This window comes from Chanodichthys erythropterus, chromosome 3, assembly GCF_024489055.1.
Source record: "Chanodichthys erythropterus isolate Z2021 chromosome 3, ASM2448905v1, whole genome shotgun sequence".
NCBI classification, from domain to species: domain Eukaryota; kingdom Metazoa; phylum Chordata; class Actinopteri; order Cypriniformes; family Xenocyprididae; genus Chanodichthys; species Chanodichthys erythropterus.
Genome location: NC_090223.1, coordinates 49224863 through 49252777, shown reverse-complemented (window position 1 = coordinate 49252777; position 27915 = coordinate 49224863). Strand labels below are relative to the sequence as shown.

The following is a 27915-nucleotide window of genomic DNA, read 5'->3' as shown; positions in this document are numbered from 1 at the left end:
GGAGTTGGACAATGAGCCTATTTTCAAAAAAAGTGGAGTGTTCCTTTAACACTTCAGCGATCTGAACCACTGATTTGAAACAAAAGATTCATAAAGCTTCATGAAGCAGTGTTTTGAAATCGCCATTACTAGATATTGTTGAATAAAGTTATTTAGTTTTTTTTGGTGCACAAAAAGTATTCTCGTCACTTCATAACATTAAGGTTGAACCACTGTAGTCACATGAACTGTTTTAAATGTGTCTTTAGGAGCTTTCTGGGAATCTGAAAGTGTTAATTATCTTGCAGGCAATGGAGGCCTCACTGAGCCATCAGATTTCATCAAAAATATCTTAATTTGTGTTCTGAAGATGAACAAAGGTTTTACAGGTTTGGAACGACATGAGGGTGAGTAATTAATGACAGAAATTTCATTTTTGGGTGAACTAACCCTTTAAAAACATATTTTTCCCCTTGAAAAAACACTATTGTTTTTACTAAATAACATTGTTCATACCATTCTCAAAACTTCTGGAATCACAATATGTATAGGTGTTTAATTAATTTATCACAGTTAATAAAAGTTGATCTGAAAACGAGCTGTTTTGTCTGTAAAAAATATCTTTGTAATCATTGATTATTGTGTTGAACAACAGGGGCCTTCGAGTCAAGGTTTAGAACCACTCGTTGCACTGCATTTACTAGCCCCGCCCACACAACAGTGAATTCTGATTGGTCCTTGCTTCTCATAGCTACACATTTTTGCTTTCAGTGTGGACAGAAAACTAAAAAAGCGACAAATTTTGTTTAAGACACTGCGTTACACTCTGTGGCCACACATAGAAACACTGGGATCAAACGGATTCTCCCATTCAACCAAGAGGGAGATTTAATCTTCATGAAGAAAGCTTATCCCTCTTCACTGGATTTGCACACATGGCTCAAGACCCCACACGTTATCCAGACCTCTCAAGCTCGACATTTACAAACACACACGTGTACAAAAAAGATAAGGTAACACATTAGCAAGGGAAGCAATTCTCACTTTTCTCACAAGTTGCTTATTAGCTTGCATATTGGCTGTTTATTAGTACTTGTAAAGCACATTTTAATTCCTTATTCTGCATGACCTTATTCTACATCCCTTAATCCCATACCTACAACAACTACCTTATTAACTATTAATAAGCAGTAAATTAAGAGTTTATTGAGGCAAAAGTCATAGATAATAGTGAATATGTGATCCCCATACCAAAGTGTTAACAAAGATGAACAATGGTATACTGGGATCTGATGCCGCAGTCATGAAAAGTGCAGCATAAAGAACCCGGTTTCATTTCATACATTGAAATTAATTGTGCTTTCAGAATAAACAACCTTTAATGAAGTCAAATTGGAGATTTGAAACATTTTTAATTTAATATTTTTACAGTACGAGGACTTTAATAGTTTCCTTTGCATTCTGGGTTGTGAGAACAAACTGGGAGGCTGTTTACCGAAAAAGGGGCATAAAAACAAAGTATTAACCTACAAACAAAAGTGAAGCTTTAATTGAAGTGAAGGCCAGTAGGGATTTCTATATCGGGCGGTTCATGAAACTCTCTTCATGCAAAGACGTGAATCTTTTCCTCCGCTTTGACATCAGCCTGTTCAACACAGTCCTCATAACTAATGCCGGAGCAACAAAGTGTAGTTCAGAGTGTGTGTTATGGCTTAAATAGACAATATCAATGCAGATAAGTCATGAGAGCACACATGACTCCAGATGCTGAGCCTTATGATGAGTGCGTGTCATTTAAGAGTCCAGTCGACATATAGGGCTGTCGTACACCATCTGTAGGTTCACTTTGTGGCCCACAAGCTCTCGGATGTTGTTGATTCCGTACTTGATCATGGTGGGCCTGAAGGTGGTTACAAAAAAAAAAGAAAAAGAGAGAAACAATCAAGCAACTCTTGAAATTTTATATGCAAACAGTGCAACGGTTTTATATGTGTGTGTTGACATACCTCTCCAAGGACAGACCCCAGGCAATAACTGACACCCCTTCAGGCAAACCCATGGGCAGCAGCATCTCAGGTCTGAAGACCCCAGAATTACCCACCTCCACCCACTTCTTCAGACCTAAGAGAGATTTAAAGAGACAAAGGTTTATGATGCTAAACTGGGTCAGAAGTTGAGTTTTTACTTCCAAAACCTGAATGTTGCACTGTATTTGCTTGTCACGATTCTCTAATTGGTGGAGATTTCTCTGCTGAATCATGGGTAATGTGATTTTTTTCAACAAGGAATGATTATTTAAAAAAACAAGTTGAAATAATGCAGGTTGATGGCTTCAACACAAGCATTTATCATCGATTAACAAACCTTGTAGCTCAAAGTAGGTCTGTCTTTAATGGTTTATAATTTAATAATTCCCCTACGGAGAAAATGAATGGAGTTTTTATGTCCAGGATCCAACAGTTGGATGCCGCGCCACTGTTGAAATCTTGATTCTGATTGGCTGACAACTAGTGATGGGCGCTCCTGAAACACTTCTTCATGAAGCTTCGAATCCTTTTCAAATCTTTTGTTTCGAATCAGTGGTTCGGAGCGCGTATCAAACTGCCAAAGTCACATGATTTCAGTAAACGAGGCTACGTTACGTCATGACTGTTTTGAAACGTTTTGAAATTTCAATGGTTCACCTCTGAGGGGCGATGATTGAAGATTGTTAGTAACCAAACAGTTGTGGGGAGCCATTAACTTGCATAGTATGAAGAAAATAATACAGAAGTCCATGTCTGGTTACAAACTTTCCTCAAAATATCTTCCTTTGTGTTCAGCAGAAGAAACAAACTCATACAGGTTTGGAGCAATAGCATATCACATTCATATCATATAAAGACTTTTACCTTCATGATAACTGAAGACTTCCATACTTGGCTCAGTGTAGGGGTTGAACGCAGGCTTGAAACGCAATTTTGTGATTCCTGGTGTACAATATTTCAAAATCACAATCATATATCTTTGCAATGTCTTAAAGTCCAACACTGAGTAATTTATCAGGTCTATTAATAACTTAAAGAACATTCAAGATTCCTTTTTCTCTATAAATGGGTAATTATACCAATAAAGAAAAAGAATCTTTTCTTTTCACAGCTTATTAATAAAAAGCAAGGAGTACAGTACCTAGTTTGGTAAAGAACTGGTGCAGGACGCCCATGAGGTTTCCCAGGGTAAGGCCGTAGTCGGCCACAACGCCTTCGATCTGGTGAAACTCCGCCAGGTGGGTGGCGTCCAGAGTTTCGTTACGGAAAACTCTATCGATGGAAAAGTACTTCACTGGTGTGAACTTCTCCTGAAAGGAATGACAGAGACGAGTGAGATCTGAAGTAAACGGCAGTGAAACGAGTATGTGTGTGTGTGTTTGTGTTCACCTGCTGTGCGAGTTTATACAGCATCCGAGCGCTGACCGCCGTGGTGTGCGTTCTCAGGAGGTTCTTCTGAGCTTCTTCAATCTTCCAGTCATACTTGTATCTTAAAATTGATTCAAGATGTTAAAATGACATCTACAAATGCACTAATCCATATAGATATGTGCTTTTTTCACATATAAACATTCATCAATGCACACAAACCAATGAGGTTTGTTCTCACACGTCAGTCAGGTTTGGTTGAAATTCTGTTTATGTTTGCTAGTAAAAGCCTAAATTAAATCTGTTCATCACAAAAAGTGATTAAGAATATTTGTACTAAACCACTCAATTCATATGGATTTGTTTTACGATCTCTTTATGAACTTTTTGAAGCTTCAAAATGGTAGTTGCATAGCTTTCAATGGAGGGACAGAAATCTCAGATTTTATTAAAAAGATCTTCATTTGTGTTTTGAAGTTGAATTAAATTCTTACGGGTGTGAAACGACATGAGGGAGAGTAATACATAAAAGAATTTTCATTTTTGGGTGAACTAACCCTTTAATTTCTTTAAAAAAAAATCGTATTGATCCCAAACTTTTGAACAGTAGTGTAAATAAACACTACCGCCACTTATCACTCGTCTTACCCCTGTGATCCATAACCTCCTTCAGAATGAACCTTCTTCACTCTCTCCAGATAGTCCTGAGGAAACTCGTGAGCCAGTGCTGGGTCTGAGAAACACAAACAACTACTTTGAGCCCAGAAAAATACGCTGTGACTGCAAGTGGTATAAACTCCTGCAGGTCAACGACAGCACAGAGGTGGAGATTTCTCACCAGAGATGAAGAAGGTGTCGTGTTGGTCTCTTGCCGGGTGCTGCTGGGGCTGGAACAGAGAATCGAAGTTCCAGAAGGAGCTCTCGATGAAGTTATTGGTGGGCATTTCCGTGAATCTGCGAATGAGAGACATAACACCAAGGAATATGTTTGTAGATTAATGATCCAAGATCAAAACAATGGTATGGAGTATAATGTTTTGTTAAATTATTTAATTTTTAGCTTCAGTTTAACAGAAATACCATTGTTATTGTACTAATACATACACTGTAGTAATGAATTGTGAATTATCACAATATTCATGTACAAATCAGGGTTTCTGCAGTTTATATGAACCTAAATTAAAGACTTTTTAAGTAAAGAAAATTTAAGGAATATATTGAAGGGAACACAATATGTCAATATGTTCTCTAAATGTCAAGGGATAAACAAAATGAGTTGTATTAGCAACACTTCAAAGTTCACTTCATTTTACATTTGCATTTCTAAAGGGTTAGTTCACCCAAAAATGAAATTTCTGTCATTAATTACTCACCCTCGTGTCATCTGGTTTCTGAACCACATGTCATTGCACCTTTTGAGGTCCAGAAAGGCACTAAAGACATTGTTAAAATAGTCCATGTGACTACAGTGGTTCAACCTTAATGTTATGAAGCAATGAGAATACTTTTTGTGCATAACCACTGTAATCACGTTGACTATTTTAACGTTGACTTTAAAGGAACACTCCACTTTTTTTGAAAATAGGCTCATTTTCCAACTTCTCTAGAGTTAAACAGTTGAGTTTTACCGTTTTCGAATCCATTCAGCCGATCTCCGGTTCTGGCGGTACCACTTTTAGCATAGCTTAGCATAGTTCATTGAATCTGATTAGACTGTTAGCATCTCGCTCAAAAATGACCAAAGAATTTCAATATTTTTCCTATTTAAAACTTGACTCTTCTGTAGTTACGTCATGTACTAAGACTGACCGGAAAATGAAAAGTTGCGATTTTCTAGGCCGATATGGCTAGGAACTATACTCTCATTCTAGCATAATAATTGAGGCACTTTGCTGCCGTATCATGGCTGCAGCAGCGAAATGATATTACGCAGTGGCTGTGACCCTCTGTTTGCACAGGGAGCGTGCCTTGCAACCATGGAGACGTTTGTGAGAGACGCTGCGTAATATAATTTTCAAAAAAAGTGGAGTGTTCCTTTAATACCTTTCTGGACCTCAAAGGGAGCAATGACGTTGCTGCCGATGTGTGTATTTCATCAAAAATATCTTAATTTGTGTTCCAAAGATGAACAAAGGTCTTACTGGTGTGGAACACCATGAGGGTGAGTAATTAATGACATAAATTTAATTTTTGAGTGAACTAAGCCTTTAAGTAAATGTATCTTGATGTAAAGATGTTTAGATAATTGTATTGCACAAAAACAGGACAAAAATACTGACGTAATATTAATTTATTGCAATGCATGCAACATTTAATGCCATGACTTTTTGAATTTAAGACTTTCTAAGGCCTTTTTAAGGCCTTAATTTGTGTAAGGGTGAACTAAGAGTTTTGTTTTTAAACCCTAATGGTATTTACATGGTACTCCAACATACTTCAAAAAATGTCATGGTACTACCATGGCACCATGTCCAAAAAATATAGTACCGACAGTGCATTTAGTTATTTTTTAAATTTTTTTATTTTAGCGAGTAATATGCACCACTCTTAATCAGCAAAAAAATGTAATAAGAAACCAATCATATTGAAAAGCGGCACTATTTAACTATACAGGTCATGGGAACACTATGTTTTGTTAAAATGCTTTATTGCTTCACTAAAACACAGAAAAAGCACTTACACACACACAAAAAAAAATCCCTATAGCTTGCTTACTAATCTAGTTTTCCAAAAACCTGCCATTTTATATTATGAATATTGTTGTCCCTTTGACAAAATCTTTGACAAGCATCTGCTAAATGCATAACTTCGTAAAATAAAATGAGTGACACGTCTGATAACTGACGGTTTAACATCTGAGGTAGAAGAGTGTTTTGTAAGCATAAAGGACTGACCCCATCTCCAGGAAGATCTGCCTGAACTGTGTCCGGACCTTCATGAGTGGATGCAGGTGGCCGCAGTCTGGAGCAACGCCCATCGCCTCAAAATTATACGGCTTAAACTTCTTCTCCTTCCAGCTGCCACTGAAAGAAACAAGTTTAAAAACCAAAGTCAAAATCTTCCTTTTTATAAAGCATTTCCTGAAACCCAAACGATTGTGCTATTTTTTAATATTAAAACCCAGCATAAGTCACAAGAAGTGTTTCAGAACTGCATCTGGAAGTGTTTTTCAACCTCTTCTCCTTTTAGAAAGCGATTTGTCTCACCTGGCGATCATCTCTGGAGTCAGTTCTGTCTCTTGTTTGGTGATGGTGGTACTGAAGCTGCTTCCTTTAGTGATCCAGTAAGACTTAACAGTCCTGAAATCATTCATAATTAATAATGGAATTAATTTACATACATATATACACAAATTAGGAATACATTACATGCTTCTCCCTTACAAAAACTGTAACTGAGATGAGATCATTATTGAGCTGTAGTGCCTCCTACTGCTCATGTAGCACATAAGGAATAACCTGCATAACACCAAACCTCCATCATTTGCAGACTAATCAAACAACAACTTGAGCGACTCAAAGCTCTCTTACACTTCGGCTAGCAGTTTACGTTTCTTCAGTTCGTTCTTTTCTTTCTCCTCTAGTTTTGCCGACTGTCCCTTCTGCACCAGCTGTAGTTTGTCCCTTACTGTATCCTCAATGGTCTCCACCTGAACGACACACAGACTACATCAATAACACATTCATATAGATATTTGGGCTTAAGTCTTGATCTGTTCAGCACTGCATGTAACTCACGGTTTTGAAGACTCTTGGTCCTCCCTCGTGAGCTTTATCCAGACGGATCCATTTGTTGGACATGGCTTTGCTGAAACCAACCTTCCCGCTCTGCATTTTCTAAAAGAGGAAAAGGGCCCATTAGATATCTAAACAGGTCTACATATACATGCATACCAATGTATGTGCATCAGTCAAGAATTCACAGGATTAATAGGTAACCTTAGTGATCTAATATATGTTATTGAACAAAAAACAAACATGTCCAAATGTATAGATATACTCTACTAACAGTGTTTATTATGGATAATAAAAACAGAGCATTTTGCAATGTAAGTTTAAAAATTATTTAAAAATGATTTAAAAATGCATAGTTGTCATGAAAATAATCTAATAATCTTATCAAATACAAAACAGAAACTGTACAAAATTCCATTTGAATTTGGGATGAAATGTTACCTTGACCGGAGATTCATCTCAATGGTACTCAAAGGTGAAAATACACATGTTCACCAGTACATGATGATGTAATACACCTATAGATAAATGTTCTTCTCTCACCATGAGTTGATTCTGCGGCAGACCCTCGGCAGGGATGGCGTTGAACACTCGGGCTTCATGACTGCCCTGCTCCGCGATCTCACACCCCTCTCCTGTCAGCTCCCAGTGTTTGGAGGACTTCTGCTCTGCCGAGATCACCTGACCACATCATTCCACCAGGTTAAGACAGGTAAACAATCACAAGATCAATATTTATAAAAATATGATACAAAAACACTAAATACATATTATATATATATCTATATATCTATCTATATATATATATATATATATATATATATATATAGAGAGAGAGAGAGAGAGAGAGAGAGAGAGAGAGAGAGAGACATGGATAGACACAGACAGACAGACAGGCAGACAGATAGATAGATAGACAAATATACTGATAGATAGATAGATATAGATAGATAGACAAATATACAGATAGATAGATAGATAGATATACAGACAGACAGATAGATAGATAGATAGATATAGATAGATAGATAAATATACAGATTGATAGATAGATATACAGACAGATATAGATATACAGACAGATAGATAGATATAGATATACAGATAGATAGATAGATAGATAGATAGATAGATAGATAGATAGATAGATGTCTATCTATCTATCTATCTATCTATCTATCTATCTATCTATCTATCTGTCTGTCTGTCTATGTCTATTTTCGTTTATATCAGGCGTTATATAAATCAAAATTCAAAATTTATATAAATCATATGTAAGATAGTTTCTTTCTAATGAGGGGATTCGCATGATTTCAGTGAAGTATCTACAGACAGATCCTGCGGATTGAATGGGTCTCATTTGCGCCGCTGTTGCATCAGTCGGTGCGTGTTTCTGCTGCGGGATCTCCTCACCTCTCCCAGCGCCTGCAGGCTCTTCACCGCGCCGACGATCACCTGATGATCCACCCCGAGATCCACGGCCACATCCTGGCTGTCAATGCCGCCGTCTACCTTCTCCACTAGCCGTAAGAGTGATTCCAAAAGCCCGGTGTCAGCCATGCTGGAGTCGCCTTGCGCTCGGATGGGGAAACGGACATGACATCACGCAGCCGTAACCACAGTAACAAAAACGCACAGAATTGTTTTTACCGTAAACCACGTAGAGCCGCTCTGTAAAACTTCATTTTAGAAAATAAAATATTTACATATTACCTTTATTTACCAATATATTCTGTATATTTCAGCAGCTCTGTATTATTACACTATTGAAGATTAACATTTACATTACTACTAGTTACTATCACCGGGATTTTTTTATATATATAATTATAAAATCTGTATATTTAGAGCAGCTTTGTATTTATTATTAATCCTTTGAAAATCAGTCGTAACAACATTAATAATGTTCTGTATATTTAGAGTGGCTCTACAATTACACTTTTGAGAATAATAATGATAATATTTTATCAGTTTTCAATCATGGGGTCCAAAACTTTATTAAAAATATTCTGTTATATCCAAAAGTTAAAGTTATGCCCTAAAAACTATTTTTAGTTTTAGATTACTTACATTTTGAACAGCAGAATTCAATGTGAATTTTGGACATTAGGCAAATACAGGTGTAACCCAAATACCTGGAGAAGTGCATTCAAAAACACCACAGAAATCAGATATCCTCCAAAATAAAATCCTTTATTACAAACACCACACATTCTTTAAACAATGTCCGGAAAAATAAAGGTCCCCCACCCAAAACAGCCAAAAGCTACAACGACCCGACACGTCACAACTTTCACAATCACGTAACCATTTAAAACAATGTCACATGTGCATTCATAATTTAAAAGAAAAGCCTATTTTTTACAGGCAAAACCATGAAATGTAGCTGGCCAAACAGAGGAGAGAAGAAACAAGTCATAAAACTAATGATTTACAGCTTGAGATCAATGCATCTTTATACATGTCTGAATGGTTAAAATCACTCAAGGACTGCGTGTCCCATCACTGCATGTTAAATATCAGGTCCTCGCATGCGCCGCTTTGGGTTTATTTTGTATGTCCCTCAAGAGGGCAGTAGTTTGGGGGAGAGTTCACAGATTTAAAGTAACTAAACTAAAGTAAAAATACACATACTTCAAAAGAAACATGGAAATACACTATTTTGCACAAAGTTTAGAGACCACTATTTTGTTTTAGTTCAGGTGTTGGTGACAGAAACCAAAAATCAAGAACGATAGAATCAAAAAGGATGATGCTCCTTGTTTGGAAGTGATGGTGCAGGACCGCACACAGGAAGGCAGGTTTATCGATACTGGTAGTTCATATTGGGATCGCCCCGGCCGTATCCTACTGGTCCGCTGTTGAAGGAGGCGGGGTTACCGCCAAAATTCTGGTTGGCTCCGCCCTGTGAGTTGTAGTTTGACTGGTTGTAACCTGTAAGACAGACCAATCAGAATTTAGAAACATAGTAAAACACCCCAAATTTTACCTTAAGACTCACTAACGCTGCCTTCACGCTGAAATTTCCTACTTCCCACTTATGAAGGTGTAATTTCGAACTCGTTGCGTTCAAATGCTTTGTTGTCAGAAAGAATAGGGATCATGGACGACACCAGGTTTATTCTTGCCTATTTCTCAGGGAAATCTTATTAAAGTCCAAATGTATTTAAGATATTTTTAACTAGATGAGAAAAGTTCATTGGGACAGACTCTGATGTTGGCATGACAAAGCCATATGAACGTTTGAAAGTTTTATAAGCTTTAAATTCAGTAAAGTGGAAAGCGAAACAAAGAAAGACATTGTAAGCAGTAATTAACATGTTTCAGCACATTTCTAGCATGAGTTTGCATATTGCAAGCATGTTTTAACACTTTGCTAGCATGATTTTTAATAAAATGTAACATCCCTGTCACTGACAACTATATAATTCACCGCACTTTGTAGATAATCAGCTTGCTCTCATTTATTTCAATGCGTTTCAAATAGTTATTCAAATACGTAAATATGCAGTACTTTAACAATAAGACAAGGCGCAGCAGCAATTGTTCTCCTCTCTGCCATTATGGCACACCTAACTCGGGCATCAAAATGATCTTAAGAGTTTCCCAGACTTGGTAGTGCATTCATGTCCAATTTCCGACTAGGAAGCTCGTATTTACGATAGCATGTAAAGGGAGCATAAAGCATTCATCACCTTCGTAGCTGTAGTCCTGTCCTCCGGTCACCTGTGAGGGATAAGCAGTGCTGTAATTGAAATTTCCACCTCCTCCTCCACCTTGAGCCTGGCCGAAGTTCTTCTTCTGACCGAAGCCCTGGCCGTACTGACCGAAGGAACCCCCTTGGCCCACTCCGGGCCCTTGAGGCTTGTTGTTTTGGTGCATTGGCGGCTTCTTAACAGGCGGTTTGGGGGTTCCGGTAGGGGAGGAGTAGCCGCCGTCACTCTGGTAATACGAGCCAAAACCGCCGGCCCCTGCTGCTCCACCAGAGGGCGTGTTTGTGCCTGGACCTGACGCTCCAGGACCTGAGGACACCGATCCGCCATTAGACCCTCCGTTATTATAGAAATCTGAAGCGGAACAATACAGTAAAGTTTAACAGACTGCTCAGAGGGCAATTCATTGTAATTCAGTTCAAATCTGAAGGCTTATACAGAATCATTATTGGGTTTTTAAGTTTAGGCTAAAAACATATTGCTGTAAAATACAACTTTGTACAAAACATACATCCATATACAGGGTCGTGTTTAATTTAACGTTAACAAAAATGAAACACTGAGATCATTAACTCATGTTTAAATGGATGATGAATGGAGGTTCAACACAACCAGACTATTCTGCATTCTCTGGCTTTATAGCAATGGAAAGGTCAGGTTGTACTTTACTTTCCATTCAAATGCATGCAAATGACCAGAAAATGCAAGCTCATGCGAAATTGTTTCACATTTCACTGTTACAGAAGCCGTTTCAACTGCAGGAAGCAGGGTCTAAAAGTTCTGGGTAAAAAATTTTCCTGCTCAGAAAGTCCCTGCTCAGGAGGTAGTACTTTTTCAAAGTTCAAGAACTTTTTGGGGGGTGGGACTTGGGCACTGGTTGAGTTCACGCAGCATTTTATTCAAACCACCATTTTTAAAAGTCTGTTGCGGTGTGTGCAGCAAGAGTTGTTTGCTATTCGAATCAACTATAGAGTTTAAAAAAAAATATGGACCGACAACAAGGTTCAGGCTTTATTAAGCTTATATGCGGAGGACGAAATCCAGAGTGGGAACTGGAAAGTCACGCACAGTCCTAAATCAATGGACTAAAGGTTGATTTAGTACGTTGGGGAACGTGGCTAAAGTTTGCTAAATTCTGGCCTGTGAATTTGTATCACATGATGACAGATGACCAGTAAAAGACTAATACATTACAGCCTGACTTATTCACCATATGAATTTAAACCTCTAGTGTTATTGTTTATAAAAAAGACGCCACAGAGTGTGATCTCATTTCCCGACATTGAAGCATCGAAGAAATTCTGCACGCTTAAAGTATACACAGCTGTGCACTAATTTTGTTTTCTAAAACTTGTTATGAGTGGTTTGAAAGCAACTTCAGCAATAAATACTGGATTTGTTTTTATGCGTACAAAGATTTTTTGGATTGAATGGATGCTCTTTGAAACCATTTTCATTCTTCCAAAAATTGACAATCAGAATACCAGCTAAAGCTTCCCACAAAAGCACACACACATACATAAAACATCCCTAAACCTACTTTGCTAAACCTAATGCAAATCTAATTTTGCAAGAAATATAACAAAAAAACAAAAAAAAACAACTTTAAATAGATACAGGTTTGTAATTAACTCAAATTTATTGCAAAAAATAAAGTAATCCACAAACATCCATTTAAAAACAAAATTGCAGCAAATATAGCCCGTTTATTCAATGGTTCACAGAATTGGTAATCTGATATTAAAAATCTGTGCCTACTCAAACTCGTTCTTCACAAACAATGGCATTCGCCACAGTTAAAAAAAATAAATAAACTTAAAAAAAAAAAACATTAAAAACCATGGCAATGTATGGAAGTGACCATTAAAAATCTATCGGGAACATTATTCCAGGAAAAACAACTAAACTCTAGGCAAAAAAAAGAAAAAAAGGCTTATACAGTGATTCAGAGCTGCAGTGAAGATACAGTTCATATGAAATGTCAGTCCGCTACTTTTGTGACCATCCGTCAGCCAATCAGACTACTCAAATGTGCTGATTGTGGCACAAATGATATGACAGAACATCTTTCCATAGCAACTGTAGGCAGAAACTCCCGTTCACATCCACAGTGTTAGTTGATCGGTGGGTGCAGGTTTTTTGAGGTGAGATTGTGGGCGATACATCACAAGGAAACGAGTTCATAATGTGGGTAACCAGTGTTTTTCCCCCTCGGTCTCTATCTTTCATTTCACGTTTGTGTGCTTATTGAAAACTTTGGGCGGTTTATGTCGCAAACTCGTGGTAGCCATAGGAGTCTGAGACAAAGTCACCTAAAGGGTGAGACAGAGCAGAGAAGCACAGAATTAGACGTCTTCTGTGTTCGGCATGCCATGACAAAAGTCACCAGGCATATGATGTCAATCAGTTATCATAAAGGTCAAAGATAGTTTTCTGTGCTTTTTTTTTTTTTTTTTTTAGATTTCTCTGCTCCGGTCACCCTCAAGAAGGTCTTTCCTCAGAAAGAGTGGCGTTGGCATGTTGGGAACATTTCTCGATTTTCGCCGAGGAAAGTTTGCGTCCCATGGCACAACAAAGCAGAGAAATGTAAAATCAAAAGGAACATACAATAGTGGACACCTACATAAACTAAAAGACATCAAAAATGTCCTAAAAACAACATCCAGAGCTAAGTGCACAGATTTCTTGAGGAATTCAAATATTACTGAAGAAATTAAAATGGCAATAACTTAAGCCATAAATGCAAGTCTTAGGGTTAAAAACTAATTAATAAGGGTATAAATAAAGACAATTGGTTATTAAATGAAAGTTAAAGAGTAAAAATCAATGGCCCCAGTGAGAAACAGGAAAATACTCACTGTAGCCAGAGTTGTTATTGCCGCCATATCCATACGTCCCATATCCACCTGAAAGGGGACAAAAATATGTGTAAGAATACATTCATATGCAAGTCAACAGGACTTTTGTTGGTAGCACAAATGGTGCAGGAAGGGTGTTGAGTAGACCAGAGACAATCATTGATATTCATGATGCGTTTTTTTAACTTGTTTTTTGTAACTAATGGCTTCCTAAAGACATGTCGATTAGGCAAAATTTAAATTGGGGTATAATTTGTAAAAATCTTGCAAAATCACAACGCTGGACATTTAAGGTTAGAAAATTTCACCACTAATTTTTAATAAGCTAAGTGACTTTTAAATTCTAAAACTCAATTTAACACACAAATGTATTTGAAAAATAATTTCAACCAATCATGAAATGTTTAGAAATCTCACTATTTGTCAACTTAATGTTATAAAATAAGTTTTATCAAAAGATTTACAATGAAATTCATTAAAATTCAATAGCACTAGACAATAACACAAAAAAAGTCATCAATAAGACAATGACTAAACAGCACTGAAAAACAGCTGGAATTTAATATTTTTTTAACAATTTATTGAATAAGCTTCATTGTGTGAGAACAAACAAAAAAGGCCCAGCCTGCATTTCTGCAAACGGTCTCAAATTTATGCAAGTTCAAAAATTTCAGGCTACGTAAACCTTTTTACATCACAGAACATAAAATGACAAATACTATTAATAGATAAATGTGTCCCAAAAGTGTTAAAGACACACTATGTAGTTTTTCGCTGCTAGAGGTCACCTATTCAAAAAGGTGTAACTTGATGACGCAGATTTGAGCACAGATTTATGGGAGTTGTCGTCTACACCTCACAGCTGGTAGAAAAGAATCTGACGGGACTCGGGCAGATATCATGTTAATGGATGAGATTATTAACGATGCTGGAGCTGAACGAGGTCATTGGAGCGATTCCTAATGAGAGACAAACACGACACGACTCCAGAGCAGTGGAGTTTTTATTATGCCAGAGTTGCTGCTTACGCTTCTTTTGGTCAAGCATATGATGAGGTAACAGCGCTGTTTATCATATTAGATACATTTGTGTGTTTTGAAAAGTTATAACGTTACTCTCGCTTCAGCTACGTGACACTTATTGCACACTGCAGTAAGCTAGATCGATATTAGGCATGGTAAAACATGGCACTCGCTATAAATCAAGAAAATTACATTTAAAATAAGAATTACTGTGTTGAGCTATATAACATGATTAGTTTTCCGTCAATGAATGTATCCAAACAGTTGTTCCCTTGTCTAATAAAATAATATATTAAAGTGTCTCTGGCGTTTCCATGGTTTGTACAAAATAAAACCGGAAATCGAGGGCAACGCAGGTATAATATCATTGATAGGCGATGCACAAGAAAAAAAAAAGGGAAAAAAAAAAGTTAGGTATTGTTGCAATTCTGCTACACTGGGTCTCTTATGTTTAAGGTTTGTCCAAATCTTTAACACAAAAAGTGATGCTTGCAGATAGCACTGGTATACCTTGATTGAATCCTCCACCATTGTTAAATCCCCGGCCCCGGCCCCTGCCGCGTCCTCTTCCTCTGCCCCTGGGGCCGGCCATCATGTCAGCAGGCGGCCCACTCACCATCCCAAATCCAGTGGGGTGCTGAAATTAACAAATCAGAGCATTAAACACAGAAAACATAAGTGGAGATTTCAAAATTTCACTGAAAACAGCGAAAAACCGATGTACCATCGGAGCCATTTTCTTTTTCTTATTTGCCTCTAAGTTGGAGCCTTCTGGGAAAAGCTTCTCCAGGGCTGCCAGAGCTGCGTAGGCCTTCGCCACCTTCTTATTGGATCCGGTACCCTGAAACTTCTGTCCGTCTATCTCCACCTGGAAGCAGGATTGAAAAACAGAAAAGCAGCAGCCTTTATTATTTTTTCTATCTGGAATAAATAACATGATGTGAAATTTGTGATGTGAATTCGACCTTCGGAAGTAATAGGTAAACTAGAATGCATTTCTGACGACATGTCCTCACCTCCATGACGAAGCGTTTGTCGTGACTTCCACCGGTCTCAGAGATAAGCTCGTACTTCAGTCCTCTGCGTTTTTCGTTGAGCTCCATGACAGGGTTCTTTCCATGTTTGGTAAGGATGGGTCCCTGCTGCCGAGCGCTCTGAAAGAGCAAAGGAGAAATAAGCTTTTAAGACTGAATAACACCACACACACACACAACAAAAAATGTTTTTTATATATATCTTACTGACCCCAAACTTGTGAACGATAGTGTATGTACATTGAAAGGTGGGACTTCATGTCTGATGTAATTTGCTCTTGTTTGATTAATTTCATTTATGATCAATTTAATATATTATTTAAATTAAAATGTTTTTACAAATTTGTGCTTACAAGCCAGTATCTGGATTCATGTTATAAAGATGATCTTAAATACCTCGTCAGTGGGGCTGTCTGAGGTTGGCGCCGTTTCTGGCTCCATTTGGGTCACTGGGGGCAAAGTCTCCTGTGTGGTCACTGGCTCATCCTGTTTGACCTGTTCAGCTCCTTTTTGCTCTACTCCCGTTGGCAGACCCATATCTTGCAAGACCTGGAGAAGAAATTAAAATTCAGTTTCTACTAGGGCTGCAAAAATTCACAGATAAAATCTACAAATATTAAACATTTAAAAAATTCAACATCAGAAATTATTATTTGTGTTGAAAAGGAAAGTCATTATTACATTTTAAAGATTCTGAATCATTAAGAAATTAAATTGGGTCAATTCTGATTCTGCTGCTTTTATGGAAAAAGAAGTCAAATAATTGATCTTCCATATCAATGTTTCTTACTTTGACAGCTACATGCAGTTTAGCAGTGCGTTTGGAGGGACCAGAAGCTTCAAAGTTCTTCCCGTCCACTTCTACGGCCATGGTGAACACCGGCACATGGACGGGTCCGGTCTGAGAGATGAGTTTGTACTGTAGACCTGGCTTCAGCTGGTTCAGACGCATCAGGGCATTCATGGCCTGTGGCGGCTCTGCCTTCTCCTCTGGAGCTGAACGGCAAAAAACAAGTTGTTTTTTTGTGCAATGTGTGCAAATCTCCACTACAAGTGAATTATGAACATATGAAGAACATTTACATTTCTTCTGCAATTTCTTCTTCTTCTTGTTTGGATTCTTCTCATCAGTAGACTCCTCCTCCTCCATGGGGCGTTTCATTGGAGGAACATAGGTTGTGCTGGGTGGGATTTGAACTATGCAGATAAGACAAGAAAAAAAGGAAGTCAAGTTTCTCCCGCAAAAAGGATGGATGCTTTGCTACACAAAAACCACCCATCAAACAATGAAAAATATCCACAGCCACTCCATCTTACCTGTGTAGTCAATAGGAGTCTCACTCCGTGGCTTTCTGGGCATTTTTGAAGGAAGCGGATCCATACCGAGCACTTTGTGCAGCTGTCCAAAAGCTGAAAGCCTTAAGGCATGCTGTCAATCAAAAAAACGACAACGTAACTCATAGTGCTCCAATAAGATCTTTAAACAAACAAATGCAAAAATGTAATAAAAAAGAAACTAAGTAATTTGTGGACAAACCTGAGCACTCTGAGTGATGTCCTCCCGCTGCTGGCGATCCATGTGACTGATGGCATCTGTTGGTTCCTTTTCACAAGGGTCACAAATGCCTGAACCATCTGAAAGCAGACAGATCCACATTCATAATGCTGATTGGTCAATACAATAACTAACTGGTAAATTTCTAAAGTGCACTATATTGCAAATAGTTACGGCTAAAAGATTGAATGCACTCAAAATGGTCTCTGATACTATTACTGTCATATGCTGGCAGACAGTGTTTTTGTAATCTATTTTAGATGTCAAAGGTGGCAATGACTCACCAGCCATGAGGATTCCAGATGCGAGACACTCCAGAACTCTGCGGAGAGCTTCTCCTGCTCCCATTGGCCGATTCCCAGTGCCAATGGCCTTCTCGCACAGCAGTTCTAAGGGCTTCAAGAAACAAGAGTTGCATTACATGGATGCCAACATGTATGAAATCATTCACATCAAGAAAGAACTAACAGAAAAAAGACCAACGCTTACAATATACATTTTCATTGAAAGATGATTTTAAATACTGAAAGAGAATTAACTTTTTTCCCTCCTTTTGTGAATGAGTGAAGCGACGTAACTGATGCTGGTAGGTCACATGATAATGACAACATCGCGAATGTAGTACGTTCAGATTACATTCATACCACACACTCATTCTATATAAAATATACTTTTTTAGTGGTCATGAAGCAATTACTTATTCAAAACAAGTATCTGCTCAGCAGATCATGCGATTTTGGACGCAACCGCAATACTATTGTACTATTGTGCAGTGCTGTTCTGCACTTCAATGGAAATACATAAATTTACACCAGCTTATACTGCAATTCAAACAGTGGCCGCCCCTATTTTCTCGTGTTGTTTTCGTACTCACCCATCCTCGGAGAGGGGCCCAGGTGGGAACACGAGCACAAAGGTCCCTAAGGATGCGGATGACGATCACACAGGAGCGGAGCCCATTAGCCCTGGCCTAGAGACAAAAGCAGGAGGGATACAATCCACCGGTTTATCTCATGGAATCAATGTGGCACAACACCAAAGCAATAAAAACAAACAAACAAAAGGGGTGAGATTTGCCGATACTGAATAATGTGTCGATAAGCATTAACAATGTAAAGAGGGCGGAAAATGATTTAGTAGTACGAAAAGAAAAAAAAAAAAAAAAGCATATTACTCAGTTGAGAAGCTACATATGACAGATATTAAGAGAGCAGATTAAATACGTCATGCTCAAGAGATGAGGAACACAACAGAGCTTGTGTTTGTGGCTGGCTTTCTGATTACATATTAAATATCATGAGTTGATACAAGCGAGAATGTGCTAGAGGATACAAGATCTGGATTAAATCTGGGAAATGCAGCTGCATTTTTAAAGCACTGCAAGGCATCAATGAAAGCATGAATACACTAAAATGGTGGAAAAGGTGCAATATTCCTTTTTTGGCATGACAAAAGCTGAAAAGCCAAAACAAGGCGAGATTTAAATCTCACTTATAATAATGTTCTAAGTTCAATAAATGTTTTGCAGGCAGCATTTGGGGCATAAACATAACACCTCAGTTTGTTTAGAAAAGGGAAAATAGCATATCACAAATCACTGTTTATTATATGATCTATAAATCTGATAAAAATCTGACACTTTGGCAGTGTAACTACTATTTACTTTTGGTTATCTAGTGCATTATGGACATTTACAATACTGTGAAGTTATACTATTAAAATTTAAAATAACTTGTTAATATTTCAAAATATAATTTCCTTTCCATTTTTTGTTATATTATTCCTGCAATTATTTATCATCTATGTTGCAAAGTTTTTGGTGCTGCTTATTTTTATTATTATTTTCCCCTTTCTGGTTTCATTGCATGTAGCAAAAGCTACAGGTTTTGCAGGCTTTACATCATGGACATGAGTTGAAATACTGGATATAACTTTGCACAAGTGTCATGGCTTTACTTTTGAAAAGTGGTGCATTTTAATGTTTGCTTCCTGCCTGCATTTCAACATAACACTAAAAGTTGTCTAAAATTAACTGTGGCAATCAATATTATACAAAAAATGCTGATGCATTAAACCCAGAACATTCCTATAAGGAAAATCGGACGACATTGGGAAAAATATTCTACAACTACATGGTTCCAACAAGTCAAGTGTGTCAAACGGTACGTCTGGCTTCAGAAATATTGCACCCAACATTTGCATTAAAATATATACACTTTAAATTAAGGCGTTCAAAAACATGAAGTATTAAACTGGACTGTAAAAGTGGCAGTTGATGACATGTCAAAAAGGTAATAAACAGTTTATCGATGTGATCATAAACTTAGTTAAATTAGCCAGGCAGAGGTCAGACAGCATTGTCAAAGATGTCCTTGGCAACGCAATTCAAACCCATCCAGCAAGAATATGACATTTTACCAGAGGCAAATACACTCCCACAAATTAAATCTACACAGATACACAAATAAAATCCACACAAACAACTGAAAAAATACAGCATGAAATAAGGATAACACAGATACAAAATTTAAAATAAAAAAACTCAACTACTAGAAGACAAATAAAGACAAGATGCAAACCTGGAACCACTTGGCGTGGCGGAGGGACGCCAAGGCAGTCAGGCATTTCTGCCTGTCCAGTACATCCGGGGGATCGTTGACTGATAGCGTTTCTATTGGCAGGTGGAATAAGAAGACAAGGTACAGTTTGACCAAGGGGTTTTTCTGTCTCACGGCCAGGGGGGGAGGAGGCAGATGACCCCTACCAAAGGCAGTGGAGGGGAGAGGAGGGGGAACCCCCCCAAACAGAAGCAACCCTTCCTGTGCTAACACACATCAGCAAGGACAGAAACCTACAAGTGGGCAGAGCATACGGCTCTGTTCCAAATCCAAGTGAGGCTACACTTTGACAATAAAATGGATTCATTTAGTCGTTTCCTACCTTATTTTCAACAAATACATGCATTTGACTATGAATTAGCCTTTTTATAAAAGCATAATCATTTTAAATCTTTTACATATAAAGACCAAAAAGCATTTAGATTAGTAGGCTAGAAATTATTTAAATCAAATTATTTTGCATGCATATAAGCATCCTAGTTTATTCAAATATGTGCAAGTACAAACGTATACAGTACACAGAAATATCACATAAAATATTATATTTTAGTTAGATGGAACCATTTCAAAAGACACTTCTGCATAAAATTACACTTCCTGTGAATGAATCACACATTTTAAATAATTTTTACCTGAGCTCGTCATAAAACCATCATATCGCTCTGGATAAAAGCATTTGCTAAAATGCATGCATAAGCATCAAAGCACAACTTAACCACAAAAGAGTTTGGCAACAATTTTCTGCCAACTGACTGAAACGTTCTTAACCTATAGGTGGCGTCTAGGTAGGCAGCTCACTATGATTTAGAACAGAATCCCTGCAGCTGTATTTTGAGGCATGAAGGTGCAGTGAGAGAATGTTATAGGGAGGTTCTTGTCTAGCTAAATATGTATCAGTGAGATCTGAGGTCATTTGTGCGTTGGTGTGACATGGGGGAACCCCTCCCCCTCGCCCCCTTGTTTGTTTTTCTGGGTGCACTGCCTTGCCCCTTCCGAGACAGAGAGCGTCCAGTTGGTCAAAGGTCCAGCGTCCCTAAAATTGACAAACTAGAAGGCTTGACAGAGAGAATCAGATTTTGAACCACAGGCAGCAGTAGTCAGATACACAAGAGGTATGATCAAAACGAGTCCACACTGCAGCAAAACTGATGGCTTGTGATGGTCAAAGGCAGGCGTCACTAACCATGGGGTCACAGATAGGGCTAGGCTTTGAGTTCAGCCTCAAGTTTGCTCTCAATTGACCCTTCGCTAAGCCCCGTCACCTGAGATTCGAAAGAACCAACTAGCGATTTGCAGTGTTATTTTTTTTTATAAAATTTGCTCAAAAAGTGGAACTTGATTGCATATTATGGATTTACATGGACTGTGACACTGCAAAGCATTATCAGTCATTATTTTGTCTTTAAAGACATTTAATTACAGTAAAATACAACAAAGTCAAAAGAAAAGGGAAAAGCTTTTTTTAAAAGTGACTGTAGGACAACTAAACTGTTTTTAACGTCTCTATAATGACAAGAATAGATAAACATGCCATGTTTATCTATTCTTGTCATTATAGAGACGTTAAAAACAGTTATTAACAATTAACCCAGGAACAAATGTAGGCATTACTACTACCGTTTTAGGTTTTCATTTGGGGGAAAAAGCAAGTGCACTGCACTTGTCAATTTATTTCAATAAAATCTTACAGAATTTATGCAGACAGACCAGAAATTTGTCTGATAAAATGGAGAACTGCAAAAGCTGCTAAGATAGGATTACAATGCAGGGTTTAGCGAAAGGTCAATTGTCTCTCACACCGAAACCAGTTTTTATTTCTGTATTTACCCTATCCAACACTCTAGCCCTGAAAAAGCTCTTTACTTGACTTAAAAGGTTGCTTAACCACAGATGCGTTGAGATACTGTGACCATACATTATCTCGCTGTATTTTTAATGGGGTGTAATCTATTTGTTACATTGTGCCCTAATGTCTAGCATTATCTATAACCCATCCTGCCCTCCGTCCAGCCTCTTTGAGAAAGGCTCTGTCAACAAGACCTGGCGAACAAACCAGAGCTCGACAATCTTCTGCTTCTCATTTTTGCTGCAATGCAAACCGTTCCATTTCTTCTCCATTATATGAACACATGCAAACAACAAGGTTTGTGATTTTGTTTCTTAATTCTCAGTAAGCCTTCAGTAAACTCTCCTTTTAAAGACTTCATAGGGAACTGGGTCTAATTTAAAGCTTTACCCATCACTTATGTTACTGTATATTGGGCCATCAACACTTTAACATCATGCTGCATGGAACTGTGAGACTTCAGGTGGCAGTAAACATAACAATCTGTGTTACATGACTAGTCTGTACACAATATCCCCAAGCTCCATTGAAGGCCCAATAAACAATATCCCTGCCTGAGTCCATCCCATCTGCATTTGCTGTCTCTGGAGTTGTGGGGGTGGTTAGAGGAACCATTAGACACGTGATTTCAAACCTACCCCCAGCAGCCTGCTTCTCTGCCTCCTCCCTCACAAGGGGTGAAGTCAGGTGAATGGTGAGGGTCAGCGGTGGCTCTTTGGAGTTTTTGATGACAATGGTGGCATCACGGATACACGGTTTAACATCATATTTTTCTTCTGTGATAAGCTGCAGGACAGATCAATGAGGTTTATGCGTGATTTATCAATCCTGCCTTTTTAAACAGTGTTTAAAATGTTCAAATTACAGATGCAGGTATACCTTAAGCTGCACAGCGAGGTTCTCTGACACTTTCTTCAGCAGGGTGATGGTGGGTTTGTCTTTGCACAACAGCACGAGCTCCAGATCAAGATCTCCCTTCAGCAGAAGACCTTTAGCTACCAGCCCCACACGCATGACTCCACGCAGGGAACGCGTGGGCTGATCCATGGACTTTGGTTCACTGGAGGACAAAATATGTTACATGAGAGATACTAACTCACACCAATAACTAACTAAACATTTTACAGTCGCGTACCCCCTGGGGCATTTAACATCCTTCTGCATGCCCCACTCTACCACTTAGACACTTTCCATTAAGGGACAATATTTTCCAACTTAAATTAATTTTCCAGTGCATATGCATCATATATATATATATATATATATATATATATATATATATATATATATATATATATATATATATATATATATATATATATATATATATATAAAACATACACACACCTTTATAAAATAAAATATTTTAAATAAAAAAAAAGTTCAATAGCGAAATATGATAGTAAAAGCAAAGTGATACTTTTAAATATTAAACTAAAATTAGTGTGTCCCTTTAAATGCAAATGAGCTGTTGCTCGTTTGTGAAGCAGTCCAGTGTAAAATGACAGCATGCTAACAACACTCAACTACAACAACTCTTCCTCTTCTCTAAAGCGGCCCAACATGGCACCACCCCCTTTGTTGTGTGTTCTCAGGGGCAGGGGTTATTTACATTGTGGGTTTTGTTTGAAAATCTCTCCCTTTCCATTGAACTTTGAGCGTCGTAACTTTGCAAATGTTTATGCTCAAACAGCAACATTACACACTAATGTTAAAGTGAAATCATCAAGGCCCCCTTTAATGAGCCATTCAGAGTCTTTTCATTCTGTAACAAAGTGGCTGTATTAATGAATGAGTCAGTGAATCCCTGACTCTCCGTATTTGTTCAAAGCCGCAGATTCACAGAATAACTATTTTCAGTTCTTAAAAGAAATTTTCTTTCTTAGCGTGAAGAACATTTAAAAAATTTAAAAAGAACTTTTTTTTTAAATTATTATTTTAAAGAAACTTTTGTGCAGTGGAAAGATTCCATGCATGCTAAAAGTTCCTCATGGAACCATCAATGACAAAAAAGAACCTTTAAGAGTGTAGTTGCAGTAAAATTACATAGTGAACAGAGAAGACAAAATTAACAAAATTTCAGATCACTCACCTCTCCTTCTCACCATCTCCATCAGACTCCATGGTGTTCCCTTTGGTATTTCCTTTCTCCTGCTCGTCCAGCCAATCAGAGACAGCCTTGAGGGCACGTTCGGTGTGGGACACCATGTTCTGCACCCCTTCCAGCTCCTCCTGGGTGGGATAGATGGCCGAGTGCTTAGCCATCACGTGACGGTCATCATTCACAAAGATGCGCATGGAGCGATGACGAAGAGGAGGAGGCTTCATGGAAACAAAGAGAAAAACATAAGTATACAGTTTCTCTCTAGCTAGCTAAGCATGCTATTTGAGGGACATAAATTAATAAAATAAAAATAAATATTTCATTATTCTCCGTAAGGTGGTTATACCACCTTACTTCTGCATTTAAAAATAAGATGAATAGAGATGCACCGATTGCAAATTTCTTGGCCGATTCCAGTTTTTTTGTTAGTGTGATCTGCTGATACTGATTTTCTTTCTAAGAGCTATAATTGACAGCATATACAAACAAAAATCTACTTTTCTTCAAAGCTAAGTTTTATTTTCATAAAAACAAGTAAAAAGTCAGTAATAAAGAATAAAGAGCTATGAAACTTAAGTTTTCCAAGTTTTTATATTAAGGTAAGAAATACAGAAAGTAATCAAATGTAAAATAACACTAGATAGGCTTGTAAAAATTAAATACAGATTAATGCTAAGTTAATCCAGTCAAGAGCAGAAAGTAATTTTCTTTGTCATTTGTTCTTTGATTAACATGACAGACAGCAGCAGGAATATTGCGTTTTCTCTCAACTATTTACTGTTTAACTGAATATAATCGACAAGACGGCCATTTTGAAGTAAGCCAATCGTTTTGGTACTTGTGTGACCAAAGGGCTCTGTTGTCAGCCTCACAGTGGAAAATGAAACCATATCCAGAATTGAAAGATCAAGCAAAGAGAACTGTTTGGCCCAAGTGCAGATAAACTCTATTCAGCATTGCTAATAACAAGAAATGAGGATCATGTGACATGGAAGACTGGAGTAATAGTGGTAAAAATTCAGCTTTGATCACAAAATGTATACTTAAAAAATATAATAATTTCTTAAGTTATTACAAATAATATTTCACAAAAATACTGTTCTTACTCTATATTTTTTTATCAATAATAGCACCATTTGTGACCATAAGAGACTTTTCAAACACACTTCAAACTGTTCCCAAACTTCTGAACAGTAATGTATTTGAAAAAGTCATTATCACTTAACATTAATAAACAGGCTTCAAGCTTGAACTGAATAAAAACCATTACAATTTCCTATATAATTAATTAGTGTAATTATTAGTATAACTAGTGTGGCTGTGCTCTGTAATTATTGGCATATAATTAACTTTAGTGAAATTTGCAATTATTGACAGACTTCATGTCAGAAAACAGACACACATTCTCAGAGTTAAGCAGCATTGAAACACGTATACTTTACCATAATGGCTGGGACAAAGAAGTTCTTCAGTTTGGCAGTGTTGGTCTATATGTGGCAGAGAAAAGCTGCTCCAGTTGGTCTGTAATGAAAAACAAACAATTTTCTGTATACTATGCATAATCAGTTTAAACATGGCAAAACAATTCTTTCAAAGATGGTGTCAATCAAAATGTGGTACAAAATTTAGTCATGTTTACTTTAAACAAGCAGCAGTTTCACGATGTCAAGACAGTGCTATTGTCATGGTGGTTAGCATTAAAAGACAAAAATAAATCAAAAGGGATAACAAGGTGCAAACCCTGTAGGAGCAATTCTGATTTCAGAATCCACATAAAGCAAGGCCTAAACCATATAATACTTCTGTGTTCATCCTTCCCAATGTTCACAGACCACAGGAGCATCACAGATTTGGATCTCCATGGCAACAGTGACTCAATACCACTGAAGCATATGAGATGCAGCACAAGCAGATCAGAAAGCAGGAGACCTCCTCTACACTAACCCCTAAACCCCTTTTATTTGCCAGACTGAAAACTGATATACATTTAAACACTTGACCGACATGATTTCCTGATGCCATTATATCTCAAAAGAATGGGATTTTTGCATTTCCTGAATTCTGAAGCTCATTTCCTGCAATTGTCTACATGCAAAAGTGCCATTCTCACCTTTTTAATCTGGGCAGAATGTGTCTCATTCATAGCAGATCTCCTTCACTTGTTAATTGTGAGATCATCTCAAGTCTGCCACTTCTACTAGACTATTACTACTGGAATAAAACCATCCTAAATTTACCATCTTGTTCAATAATTTCTTATTTCTTGGGCTTCACTTTCTGACTTTCTCTGTGTCTTGGGATTTTTCCATTGTGCACATCATGTACCTACCTAGACAAAACAAGAAGTAGTTGCCCTTGAACACACGGACACTCTCACACGTAACCAGAAGTTGAAGACACACACACTTATTTACGCACATACATTTCTTATTCGTTATTATATTTCTTGAAATGCCACACATGGTAAGGTTTGATTCTTAAGTCGTATGATTGGATGCTCAACCCATCCTGGAGATTGTTGTTTGACCCATGTCTATAAATATGACACTTCTTCCTGAATAAACCAGAGAATGCTTTGTACCACACTTGATCTGTGTCTGCCTGGTCATTCTCCCGAGATCCTGCGCTGCTGCCACACATCACAGGGCTGTTTCTAAACCGATGACTGAGACTACAAATATTCTACCTATTATTGAGATTTCTAAAATATACAATCTAAAATATAAATAAGCAGCAGTCTATTTTCATTTATAAAGTCTCACAATATACTGTAAAAATAGATTATAAATGAGGAAAAAATATTTGGAAAATATTTAGTAACTTTTTTCATTCACTACAGTGCTGTGCAGTTATGTATTTATTTTAATCAAATTATTAATTTAGATCTTATTTATAAATCTTATAGATTTTTACACTATGAAGTTATCAAATTTTCACAGATCCCCAGCACTCCCTCAAGGCCCCAGTTTGAAAACCTATGTGTGTGTGAGTGTGAATACACACACACAAACACACATTACATATATATAATATTGATGTGAATAAATATTGGGAAATAGAAATGTGTAATTATTAGACGTATACGATAACTTTACTGTGCTACTTAAAATAAATATTATTGCGTCATTGCTATAGACTTTCATTTGAAATAATTTGTTTGTTGTATCTAACAGGCACTTGTTGACGCCCAAACTACCTCCGTAACTCTAAAATCTAAAGCAGATTAGTAAAAAATAAAACTAACAACATAATATATCTCTTACATATTCAATATACTCGCAAGTTAAAGTGAAATTGTATGAAAAGTAACACGGCAGTGCCAGTAAACAAGGGAAACGCAGTATACATCACAGATGTGCGGCCATTTTAGTGCAGCCAAACAATGGGGACAGCAGTTCACCGGCGTGCTCAAACACCCACCTCCATTTAACAACACCATTGGTCTTTAAGATCGCATTCCTGCTGGTAAAATTACGTTTTTACCCGAAAATCTGGTTACAGACGCCAAAAAAAAGCTTTCTAGTCAAGATACGCATTTGGTTTCGAGACACGACCAGAGATACCGAGTGAGATAAAATGGTCGTGACCCTCCCCCAAAACTACTAAAAAATCATTTAACTGTGTCAGAATGCTCATTTAACTAGATAATGAGACAAAAAGAAGACTTCTTTATTCATTCAGGCGTAAACATAAGGCAAAATCATCAGGTAATGTTCAATTCTCGCTGTTTTTGTAAAACTCACGAAGACCTAACGTTAGCCTGCTAACTGCTAGCCATAGCCGTATCCTGAAAAAATGCACACATTTCCACTGCATTCAAGTGTTGAAACAACACATTTAGATCACATAAAAAATTGCTAAGTCGGTATGTTTGCACTTAAAACATTTTAAACCATGTAATGTTTAAGAATATTTATGTTTTAATCTACTCACCAATGCCGCGACAAAGATGCGTCCGTCCGCCGTTCTGCCGCTGAAGGGAATCAGCGTGCGCTAAGCTGTACCAGTCACACGTGATCTCAGCTAACCAATAGGATCACCCGATGGCCAGTGAATT

At 37.5% G+C, this 27915-nt stretch overlaps 2 protein-coding genes across 4 annotated transcripts; both read right to left on the bottom strand.

The window, feature by feature from the left end:
- Positions 1 to 1065: 1065 nt before the first annotated feature.
- On the bottom strand, positions 1066 to 8690 carry farsa (phenylalanyl-tRNA synthetase subunit alpha). Its single transcript, XM_067376897.1, has 13 exons — positions 8522 to 8690; positions 7652 to 7789; positions 7112 to 7210; positions 6905 to 7023; positions 6581 to 6673; positions 6269 to 6397; positions 4213 to 4328; positions 4023 to 4107; positions 3396 to 3495; positions 3148 to 3316; positions 2871 to 2948; positions 1986 to 2100; positions 1066 to 1879 (listed from the first exon to the last, which is right to left on the bottom strand). The coding sequence occupies exons 1-13, from the start codon at positions 8666 to 8668 to the stop codon at positions 1774 to 1776; spliced, it is 1494 nt and encodes a 497-aa protein (XP_067232998.1). The 5' UTR covers positions 8669 to 8690; the 3' UTR covers positions 1066 to 1773.
- Positions 8691 to 9288: 598 nt separating this feature from the next.
- Positions 9289 to 27865, bottom strand: ilf3b (interleukin enhancer binding factor 3b). 3 transcript variants are annotated; one of them, XM_067382648.1, is made up of 19 exons: positions 27792 to 27865; positions 25301 to 25379; positions 23847 to 24076; positions 22634 to 22814; positions 22393 to 22540; positions 19870 to 19961; positions 18165 to 18260; positions 17575 to 17686; positions 17273 to 17370; positions 17053 to 17164; positions 16819 to 16932; positions 16526 to 16731; positions 16132 to 16284; positions 15718 to 15855; positions 15426 to 15569; positions 15212 to 15338; positions 13680 to 13727; positions 10804 to 11175; positions 9289 to 10042 (listed from the first exon to the last, which is right to left on the bottom strand). In XM_067382648.1, the coding sequence occupies exons 2-19, from the start codon at positions 25301 to 25303 to the stop codon at positions 9912 to 9914; spliced, it is 2505 nt and encodes an 834-aa protein (XP_067238749.1). In that variant the 5' UTR covers positions 25304 to 25379; positions 27792 to 27865; the 3' UTR covers positions 9289 to 9911. The 3 variants fall into 3 exon arrangements, with proteins under 3 accessions (XP_067238749.1, XP_067238750.1, XP_067238751.1); XM_067382649.1 differs by having other exon boundaries at positions 15456 to 15569; XM_067382650.1 differs by lacking the exons at positions 9289 to 10042; positions 10804 to 11175 and adding an exon at positions 11726 to 13133.
- Between the last annotated feature and the right edge of the window lie 50 nt (positions 27866 to 27915).

Coding starts and splice junctions, on each gene's coding strand:
- farsa (XM_067376897.1), bottom strand. CDS start 8,668: ATGGCTGACACCGGGCTTTTGGAATCACTCTTACGGCTAGTGGAGAAG. Junction 7,024..7,111: donor GACCAAGAGTCTTCAAAACC/GTGAGTTACATG, acceptor TGTGTCGTTCAG/GTGGAGACCATTGAGGATAC. Junction 1,880..1,985: donor TGGGGTCTGTCCTTGGAGAG/GTATGTCAACAC, acceptor AACCACCTTCAG/GCCCACCATGATCAAGTACG.
- ilf3b (XM_067382648.1), bottom strand. Junction 16,285..16,525: donor AACTGCATGTAGCTGTCAAA/GTAAGAAACATT, acceptor TTTCTTCTCCAG/GTCTTGCAAGATATGGGTCT. Junction 13,728..15,211: donor TGGTGGAGGATTCAATCAAG/GTATACCAGTGC, acceptor GTCCCCTTTCAG/GTGGATATGGGACGTATGGA.